The sequence below is a fragment of the Chenopodium quinoa genome, unplaced genomic scaffold, assembly GCF_001683475.1.
Source record: "Chenopodium quinoa cultivar QQ74 unplaced genomic scaffold, ASM168347v1, whole genome shotgun sequence".
NCBI classification, from domain to species: domain Eukaryota; kingdom Viridiplantae; phylum Streptophyta; class Magnoliopsida; order Caryophyllales; family Amaranthaceae; genus Chenopodium; species Chenopodium quinoa.
In genome coordinates, this window is record NW_018743217.1 from 310,094 (window position 1) to 320,959 (window position 10,866).

The window sequence follows — 10,866 nt, forward strand, 5'->3', positions numbered from 1 at the left end:
GTTCAAATATGTTCATAACAACTCGTTTTATTTTCACGAACTACTGGTTTATTTATGTTCATATATTATTGATTTATTCACATTTTTTAATTTAATTATTAAGTTTATACGGTGTGATTAAGATTTAATTATTATACTACTTTTGAGATTTTCAAATGACAAAAGTACTAATCTCGTTTATTATAAAAGTTAGTTTATTATTAAGCTCGTTCATGAATCACTCATTTATCAACTCGTTTAATAAACGAGTTGTTCATGAACTATTCGTGAGCATACATTGTACTAAATGAGTCGAAGTTGAACAAATTTTTGAGCTCGCTTAAAAGATCGGGATTGTGCTCGAATTTGTCTAAGTTAAATAAAGTGAACATGAACAAGGCATTACTCGACTCCACTTATTTACACCTCTATGTCATCATAGTACTAATTGCTAGTCACTGTCTAAATAAACAAACCTCAAAGAGCCGCGTCACCCGCGTGTACTCAACCGCCAACTCAATTGAAAAAAAAAAAAATCAATCACCCAATTCATTCGAATAGAGAAAAATCGAGCTGAAGAAGCTTTCCAAGCAGCCATGGCAATGGCGACTCGCACCGCCATGACTGTAGCCTCATTAATTTCCCCTATAATCGCTGTTCACTACCATAAATTCGATTTTCTAAACCCTAGCTTTTCATCATCATCGTCACCTGCGTCGGCTGATTATGCATCATCTTCGAATCGAAATACGAAGAAGAGTAGTCAAACTGATCGATTATCTGCTGTTATTAATGCTGCTAATGATCGCAAACTTCCTCCTGAACTTCGAGGCCAACGCAATAATGTCAGGTTTTCTCTCTTTCTCCAACTCATTTTCTTCCTTTATACATGTAGATCAATGTTAAAACTTAAAAGCTAGTTTGTTCTATTAATATTGCAACAATGGACCTTTTGCACTATTCATCATTCTTGTTTGACCATATAATGAGTTATACGTTAAGCAAAATATAGTCAAGTGGGATCTTGTTGGATTCGTCTCGTAAAATACTTTCACAATATCAACTTTTTATAATTTTTACTCTCACACAATTATAGATATTTAGCATATAAAAAGTGTTTTGGGATGCGTAATTTCCTCTTTGTTGCAATATTAACAGAACGGAAGAAGTATTATGTTATGTTAATCGGACTTATCGTATTAGATATCCGTGTTGAATACTCAACACTCAGACTTTTCGGCTAGTGTTTGACACTTGGAGACGTACTCGTATCGGACCCGTCAAAGCCGTGTATGTGTAACATAACAAAATTGTACTTTGCTGCAATGTTTATTAATGCATTAATGCAATTGCAAGATGTTGTACACTTGTGCCATGTCTAATTGAAGGTCTCAACTCTCAAAATTATACACTACATTTACATAATTGAATTGCGTGATGTCAATTGGCTTGATAGTTGAGATGTTCATTCTAAATTCTTTTTGGTATTGCTGTGATCATGTTTGGAGTTTCTTTGACTCATAATTAGCAAGTAAACCATGTTTGTCTCAGCCTATGCCGTGTTTCGAGCCAAGGAAAGATTTGATATGTGTTGGTCCAAACTTTTCTGAAGTATCTTGGAAAGAAGAATGATTAATCAAGCTTCACTGATTGGGGTATAAAAATCTACTAACAAAATTTTGTCTTTGCCATGATGTAGAACTATCTACTTTGTCGGAGTCACTTAAAGACTATGTATTGTCTAGGATATTGCTTGAGCTATCTAGAAAGCTATTGAGTTCGCCATGTTCTGTATATCTAATTATCTATTGACCTCGATTAATTTTGGTGATGACAAGCAAACTCGATCTGATAAGGGTGTATTAACTGTGAAGGTTGTTTAGACAAATTCTATGTTAAGAACAAAGTTCCAGGGTTGGAACAAAGAGGAGTCTTTAATCTACATATGGCATACATTGTGGATATTTTGAAGTGAAGAAAGCAAAGAAGGTTTTATGCTGGGATGTTTCTTTCGGAAAGATAGAGTTATCAAAGGTTTAATTGGGATATCGTATAAAGTAGTGAGTATTACTTGAAAACTAAAAAGTATGAGTTATTATTATTTAGGTTTTATGTAAGTGTTTAATATTTTATGATTGGTTGGAACAAAACGAATATGGGAGCTAATTGGAATTAAAAATTGAAACGATTAGTTTTAGTATAAAATTGGATTTTATTTAAAGAAAATTTTATCTTATTTTTTGTTTTGGTTAAAAGTATAAAAATATATTTTTTGTGATTAGATATTTTTTTTTAACAAAATAAATATATTTTCTATAAAGTGATTTTAAATGATCCTTAAATTATGCTCCAAGGAAAGATTTATTCAACTCTCTACCCACGTTCTGTAGAACAACCCTTCTTCTTGACTTATCTTCACTGTTTGAGTCAGTTCCTTATTTTCAGGAACACTAGCTAGGTAATGGAGGATGCAAGGAAGGTGGTTCGGATGTTAGATCGGTGTAAAAAGGGTGTTAAGTTAAAGTTTTAAGGGATCTTGACAACTGAGTAAGAAATATATCTGTGTTAGTGAGAGTATTCTTTTGTTCCAACTATTGTAGGATCATCTAAACACGTAGAGTTCAAATTACTGAGTTGTAATTTATGAAAGGGTTGTGTGACCCTTACAAAGGCTCAGTCATAAGTCTTGAGTGTAGACTTCAAAGTAGAAGCTAGAGCGAGCATTTAGGGTTGGCTTAGGTTCTTAGTGGAACTTAAGTTTTGTTGAGTTCCTTATAGGTTGTAACAGAATATTTGCCCTATTTAGTGAAGTTGAGTTCGAAAATTCCAAGTGGTCGTGGTTGTACTCCTTGTTGGGCATAAAGAGTTTCCATGTAAAAATCTCTTTACATCTCTTTATTTCGTTCTTTATTTCTAATTTCCGCAAAATTTGGGAACACTAGTTCCTACACAATTCATACCCCTTCTTGCGCGTTCCATCTTAGTTAACAAATTTTTTCATTTATCCTCTTAAAAAATTATTCTATAAAAATTGCCAATGACCTTTTCAAATTTTTATATTATATTTTCTTTTAAATGTTCCAATCTTTAAAAAAAAAGTTGTACACTACATCACAAAGAAACCCAAATCCCACTAACTTCCTCCATTATATTTACCAAGCCACTAACTATCTTTTTCCCCCAATATACTACTTTTACCCGATTTCTTATTCTTCCTCCTCAATAACTAGAACCTTCACCAATGGCAAGAACAAGCCACAACACCCCACTCCCTTACCAAACTAGAAAAAAACCTTGTACTTCATCACCCTCCACGGAATCCCAACTCTGTTGGACGCATCTGCATATTCACTTCCACAAAAAGCTAATCTCGAACCAAAATCTAAAAATTCAGTCGGTAATACTAAACTCCAGTCAATTGAACCTAGCTTTTCACCCACTTATAATAAGCACAAAATAAAGAGACGCAAGCTCAAAGATGGTGGTCCATATAATGGGGAAGCAAAGGAGCGTTTGCAAGCCCTAACACTCAAAGCTGACTGACTCACTCGGGGTTTTGCTCTAAATGTGGAATGGTGTCAACCAAGTAAGTTTATTGAATTACTTGACATACTAGAATTTCAAGGATGTGTTCAATTGTTAAATGTACATGCAAAGTAACCATTGATTTCGGAAGCTATGAATGAATTTGTGATAAATTTTGGTTGTGTGAATGGTGTTTGTTCCATTTTAGTGAATAGTACTATCTTTTCTTTTGACACAACTTATCTATTAAAGTTGTTTGGAGTTCCTAATGTTTGGTAATCTTATTATTTTAAGCATAAACACTCTCTGCAAATTGGTGAAGTAACAATCGTGAAGTATGTTGGTGGCATGGTTCGAAAATTCGGTTTTGGTCGCGATTGCGGAAACAGTTGCGTGATTCGGTAGTGGAATTGATGCGTTGATCGCGGAACGGGTTTTTAAGAATAAGATTATAATGAATTTTCTCATAATATTTGAAAATTTTAATTCCTTAAATACTATAACTCTTTTTACTATGTTTAAAAAAAAAAAATCTCTTTTTACTATTCCGTAATAGCCCTTGTTATTACTAAATATTAATGGAGTAACTATTTTATGCATTTTAAAATTAAAATCTCTATGGTACTAATTACGTAGGGGGATAAAAGGGGGTGGATCACATGGGAAGGAAAAAAAGAAAGAAGAAGAGTGAGGGTGGAAGCCACATGTTATTTTATAATAGTGGTGGGGTCAGTCAAATACTCAAATTTCAAAGCAAAAGTAAAAGTAACCCCCTTTCAGCTGTCAAACAGTTCACTCCCAAGTCCCAACCCACATAAGATTTTTTTTAAAAAAAATATTCTGTTATGCTGCAAACAATCGACTTTCATGGAGAAGTCAAAAGCTCGTCGGGAAAGTACCTAAAATGTCGCAAAATTTCTGAAAAAAACCCCGATTCGCACGTTATCTGAACGAGTCATGATTGTATCGGTCGTATCGGGCGATTTAGAACGAAAACACGTTGCATTTCAAGAAACCGCGCCAAAACGCTAAAACTCGGTTCGGTAAATTGAAATCCATTATGATTCGCCCGGTACGTGTTGATGCGGCCACATTTTAATACCCTGGTTGGTGGTAGTGCATGTGATGCTAATATGGCTATACAATTTCTCACCTTTGGTAATATTTTTATTTAGCATAGTTAGAAAGGGAGTGATTCCTGGTCCTCGAAAGAGATATGAGGCGGGTTTGCTTGATTGTACTTTGATTTATTATATTGGCAACAATTTGAAAATCAATTTCCCATTGATCATGATAAAACATCTTAGCCATTATATCCCTAAATGCACGGTTTGTTATGGTACTTAACTTATTACGGGTATTTGAAATCTTTGGTGTAGATTTAAGTTACTTTGATTCTCTTGGTATGCAAGCTAAAACCATTCTACAATATAAATCTTTGACTGCACTTGGCTTGACTTGACTATGGTGAATGGAAAGACTTGTTTTATTCCACACAGGTTGTTATGAAGAAAAAAGAGGGAGTAGGGGAGAGTGAGAAAGAAGAGAGTACCTCCAAAACACAAAAGTAGGAAGAAGTTGTTAGTTAACCAAAACAAATAGGTGGAAGAAGGAGAAAGAGCATGAGGGTGGCTAACCTACCTAAATTGATAAGACCCACCTACATTTTTTGATGTAAGTGAAGACAGTGAGAAAAGTGAGGATAGTAACAAAAGTTAGGGTAGTGAGGAACGTGAGAGTGAGCCAAATCACCTTAAGCCTATGGTAGGGCAGAGTGATAAACCAAAACAGGAGAGTACAAGCTTTGATGTCATCCTCATGTTCCTACAAGGAACACACCTCACTTGGCACTATTGGCAATAGCTCTTGGTATATCTTTTGGTGGTGAGCCTTAGATGCAAACCACGGTTGACATGATGCAGCAAATGATGTCCAAATAGGATCAAATTAGCACCAAACTCATGTCACTTCAAGCTACAATTGGAGCCTTGAAAGGATCGGTCCACGAGCTTCAAATTGTGACTAAAGCTCATAGACAAAATATCACCCACGCTCAGAACATAGTTCTCCAAACGCTTAGAGGATGTTGCTTTTGAAGATGTTCTCGAGAATGATGAATAGTTTGCTTATCTCTACTTATAAGGAACTCGACAAAACTTAAGTTTGCTGCAACATGTCAGCCATAGTTTGCATCTAAGGCTCACAAGAAGAAGACTGTTGGAGATTACCAAAACCTACTGTTAATAGTACAAAAGGAAGGTTTGTTCCTTGTAGGAACATGAGGAATGACATCAAAGCTTGTACTCCCTTGTTTTTGTTTATCACTCTACTCCACCATAGGCTAAAGGTGTTTTGGCTTACTCTTACTTTCACTATCCTCACTGTCTTCGCTTACATCAACAAATGTGGGTGGTTTTATCAATTTAGGTAGGTTAGCCACCCTCATGCTCTTTCTCCGTATTCCACCTATTTGTTTTGGTTTACTAACAAGCTTTTCCTACTTTTGTGTTTTTTAGGCACTATGTTCTTTCTCACTCTCCACTGCTCCTTTTTTTTTTTCTTCTTAATAACCTCTCCAATCTCAGGTTGAATAAAAAAAGTCTTTCCATCCGCCACAATCAAGCCAAATGCAGTTAAAGAATTATATTGTAGGATGGTTTTAGCTTGCATACCAAGAGATCAAAGACACTTAAATCTACACCAAAGCTTTCAAATACTGTGTTAAGTAAAGTACCATAACCAACCGTTTATTTAGGGATACAATGGCTAAGGTGTTGTATATGATCGATGGGAAATTGATTTTCAAATTATTGCCAAGACAATAAATCAAAGCTCAATCAAGCAAACCCGCCTCATATCTCTTTCAAGGACTAGGAATCACTCCCTTTCTAACTATGCTAAATAACAATATTCCCAAAGGTGAGAAATTGTATTGTCATATTAGCATCACATGCACTACCACCAACATACTTCACGATTTGATCATGTGTTTCTTCACCAATTTGCACAGTGTATTTATGCTTAAAATAATCAGAATATCAAACATTAGGAACTCCAAACAACATTGTTAGATAAGTTGCATCAAAAGAAAAGGCAGTACCATTTACTTGACTGGAACAAACACCATTCACACAACCAAAATTTATCACAAATTCATTCAAAGCATCCGAAACCAAGGGTTTCTTTGCATGTACATTTAACAATTGAACCCATACTTGAAATTCTAGTATGTTAAGTAATTCAGTATTCACCATCCAACTATATAGCAAAACCCCGAGCGAGTTGGTCGGCTTTGAGTGTAGGGTTTTTAAATGCTCCTTTGCTTCCCCCTTTGATGGACCACCACCTTTGAGCTTGCGTCTCTTTATTTTGTGCGTATTATAAGTGGGTGAAAAGCTAGGTTCAATTGATTGGGGTTTAGTATTTCTGGCTTATTTTCAGATTTTGGTTCGAGAGTGGCTTTTTGTGGTGGTAAAAATGCAGATGCGTTGGGGATTCCGTGGAGGGTGATGAAGTGTGAGGTTTTTTTTTTTCTGGTTTGGTGAGGGAGTGGGGTGTTGTGGCTTGTTCTTGCCATTGGTGAAGGTTCTAGTTATCGAGGAGGAATAATAAGAAAAGGCGTAAAAGTAGTATATTGGGGAAGAAGATATTTAGTGGCCTTGTAAATATAATGGAGGAGGTAAGTGGGATTTGGGTTTCTTGTTGTTGTAGTCTGCCGTAAGCTCGTAACTTTTCGTTTTTTTTTTTAAATTTACTTAATCCTATTTATTATTTATTCGTATTTTTTCTTTTGCTATTTACAAATATTTTCATTAAGTAACGGAGGATGTGAGGAAGGTGGTTAGGATGTTAGATCAATATAAAAAGGGATTTAAGTTCCCAAACACTACAATATTTGAGTTAGAATTATATTTGTGTCAGTGAGAGTTTCCTTTGTTCCAACTATTGTAAGATCATCTAAACACGTAGAGTTCAAATTACTGTGTTGTAATTTGGGAAAGGGTTGAGTGATCCTTGTAAAGGCTTAGTGATAAGTCTTGACTGTAGGCTTCGGAATAGAAGATAGAGTGAGCATTTGGGGTTGGCTTAGGTTCTTAGTGGAACTTAAGTTTTTTCAAGTTCCTTATAGGTTGTTACGGAGTAGTAGCCCTCTTTAGTGAAGTCGAGTTCAAAAATTCCAAGTGGTCGTGGTTTTTCTCCTTGTTGGGCACAAGGAGTTTCCCCGTAAAATCTCCTTGCATTTCTTTATTTCGTTCCATGTTTTAATTTCCGCAAAATTTGGGAACACTAATTCCTACATAATCCCCCCCCCATTTTGTGTGTTCCATCTAAGTTTACTATATCGCTCTAGAAGAAGGCTAGATGCCATTTACTTATGCAATTAAAGGAACCTGGAAACTGTCTTGTTGACATTTTCATGATGGGGTTTGCCATTCATAGTATGTAAAATGCAAGAATCAAATTGATCCATCAAGGTTTTGGTATAAATTTATTCAACATTTAAGAGAAACTACGAGTGCTAGTTACTGTATTATCTCTTCATTCCCATAGGAGGTACAAGTGTTTGCATAGTTGTTTGTATTGCATTGATATTTTGAGTGGTACTTATTTTGTTCCTCTAATATTGCAACAATTATCATTTTAGTAAGTTTCACAAATATTGCAACATTTTCTTGTGTATACATATTTTCTCTCTTTCGCTCTCCTCATCACATGGGTCCCTATCTTTATTTCTATCTCTCTCTTCTTCTTAAATTCCATGTCCTCCCCCCATGTTGCAATATTTAGGGAATGGAGGAAGTATAATATTTGAAAAGAAAAGGTTAGTTAAGAAGTCAGATTATATTAATGGAGTTTGTATTGCTGAGGTGAGAAAAAAATATGAAAGCATTTTTGACTTTCTAGTCTTCTTGTGAAGCTATGCTTAATCATTAACAGGTCTAATTTATTTTTGTAATACTGCAAACAAATTATTACTCTTTTGGTGAGTTGTTTATACAATGACAATTTGTAAGTAGGATTGAAGACTTGGTATATAAAAGTAGCGGAACTTTATGTGTACTATACGTGTTCTAGTTAAATTTTTTCCCTGCATAAATGATTTGACTACCTTGATATATTAACCTCTATAAAATGTGGAAATTTCATCTCATGCAAAGTAATCATGTTAATCTTAAATCAAGTGGAATTCAGGGGTAGATGAACTTTGTACTTGGTGTAGTCGTCCATTGAGTCTTTGTATGAGTATCATAGAAGTTTTTCAATGAGTCTCTTTTGACAGTTGTTTCACTTATTTGATAATACATTTAACTAGCTATTTGGACTTGCCAATCTTATTGTAATTTCTTCTATACTGCATTATAGTCATCATATCCTTTAGAAGGGATTATATATATGATGAAGATCTTTGATTAATGTATTGTACTGCAGTAAAGGTCTCAATTTCTTAGCACATATTCTCTTTTTTATGGTGTCGAGAATTTTCCCGTCACCTTTGATTTCATGTATGCTTCACGAGCTCTTGGTTTTAACCTGTTTTATTTTGCACTTCTGTTCATTATCTTTCTTTTTTTGTTTGATATTTTGCTTCATAGCCGCCATACTTTTGAAAGGAGATAGGAAAATCTGTGTGGAAAGGCACCAATTGTTCTTCACTACCTTGATTTTTTTATTTCTGTATAGTTAAGGGATAGCACAGGATGGCTCATGACTCATGTAGCTGTTCACTAAGTTTTCTTAATTCATTTAAACCAACTTCCACCTGAACCTTGATTGACCTTTCAAATTCACTTAGTCACGTTACCTTTCAGATTCATACAAAATTATAAGATTTTTTTAAATGTACTTTTATTTCATGCCTCCCTTTCCTTGTTCTTATCATTTTGGCACTCGTTGACAGTGGCAACTGGCAAAAAATCTTTCCAATGATCTTTTTTGACTAATATGCATGCATGTTTCGTGACAAACCTTTTTGACTTGGGCTGAGTTGTGCAGATCAGAAACCGACATAGTTAACATTGTTGAGAAAAGAATATGGCAATCCATGGAAGAAGGCCATTTCGAGAAATTACCTGGTAAGGGAAAACCTCTCGATCTTAGTACCAATCCTCATGCAGCTCCTGATGAGGACACACTATATCGAGTTCTCTCAAAGAATGGGTGTGCACCAGAGTGGGTGGAACTCAACAAGCAGATAAGGAGCGATGCTGCTGAATGGCGGTCAGCATTAAAGAAAGCATGGGCATACAAGGTCAATGGAAATGTTGCTAAATGGACTGAATGCTCAGAGACTTTAAAGGCTGGAATGAGTGCTATTAATAACAAGGTTGGTTTTTAAGATCTGGGCATCCTGTATCATACTTAGTATCATCATATCCATGTCTGATTTCCAACTGCTATTTTATTCATTAAATTTACTCGTGCTTGGCCAGTTTGTGGAATGCACAGGTATTTCGCTATAACTTAGTTGTGCCTTTTGGTCGCCAAATGTTTGGCATCAAGTGGGAGAAGGAATTGGATCGCCTGAAACAATCCTAACAATACAGCATGCAGATCCTAAGATTTATTCACACTTTGGCAGGTCATGTCTGAAATTGCCTTCTTGAAAGGCCTTTGTTAGGAAGAAAGGACTATTTTGGTTGTATGAGAATCATCAGAGCATGTGTTCCCCTCTGAACCAATGCATCAAAATGCAAGAAATGTAAAATGTATATCATAATGTAGATAGTTTGTTTGGTATGTCTTTACTCGTGATTTGCTTTGCGTCTCATAAGTGTGTTTTACACTATGTCCCCAAAAATAAGTCTCATTTGCATTTTGTACACAATTTAGGAAAGTGAATATAAAATTGGATGGTGGAGTTTGGTTGATTAAAGATGAATATTAAAAACTAGTTTTTGGAGCATTCTTAGAATTTGCATCAATGGAGGAGAAAACTTGAGGAATATGATGATCCTCTTAGCTGTAATTGTGAGCTTCAAAGGTGATCCATGGACTTAAAATAAAGTATACATGGGTCTGAATTATTATGAATATATATAGAAAATCTTGAAATTGAATCACGGATTATCATTATCCTACTGAATATACATTGATCTGTATTATTATCAATATACCTTTATTCTCTTAGTAAACATTATCATTATAAATTGATTCAATTGAATAAAAAAAGTTCATTGCATTTATGAACTGGGAAATACTATTTAGCATCACACAAATTCTTATATGTGTGTGGCCAGCCACCATGAGGTTACTTCGTCAGTGTTATGGATGTTAATTGGTCAGTGTTACATGAATTATTCGGTCAGTGTTAAAGGGGTTACTCAATTAGTAGTATAGGGGTTACTTTGTTATTTTACAAGT

At 35.0% G+C, this 10,866-nt stretch overlaps 1 protein-coding gene across 2 annotated transcripts; it reads left to right on the forward strand.

Annotated features, from left to right (window-relative positions):
• Positions 1-212: 212 nt before the first annotated feature.
• Positions 213-10,378, forward strand: LOC110734683. 2 transcript variants are annotated; one of them, XM_021914822.1, is made up of 3 exons: positions 213-829; positions 9,499-9,829; positions 9,936-10,378. In XM_021914822.1, exons 1-3 carry the CDS (start codon positions 576-578, stop codon positions 9,963-9,965), a joined length of 615 nt encoding a protein of 204 aa, XP_021770514.1. In that variant the 5' UTR covers positions 213-575; the 3' UTR covers positions 9,966-10,378. The 2 variants fall into 2 exon arrangements, with proteins under 2 accessions (XP_021770514.1, XP_021770515.1); XM_021914823.1 differs by lacking the exon at positions 213-829 and adding an exon at positions 2,299-3,565.
• The last annotated feature ends 488 nt before the right edge of the window (positions 10,379-10,866 follow it).

Excerpts from the sequence above, each read along its gene's own strand:
- LOC110734683 (XM_021914822.1), top strand. The coding sequence starts at position 576 with ATGGCAATGGCGACTCGCACCGCCATGACTGTAGCCTCATTAATTTCC. Across the intron at positions 830-9,498 it reads GGCCAACGCAATAATGTCAG|ATCAGAAACCGACATAGTTA; the intron begins GTTTTCTCTCTT and ends TGAGTTGTGCAG. Across the intron at positions 9,830-9,935 it reads TGAGTGCTATTAATAACAAG|TTTGTGGAATGCACAGGTAT; the intron begins GTTGGTTTTTAA and ends GTGCTTGGCCAG.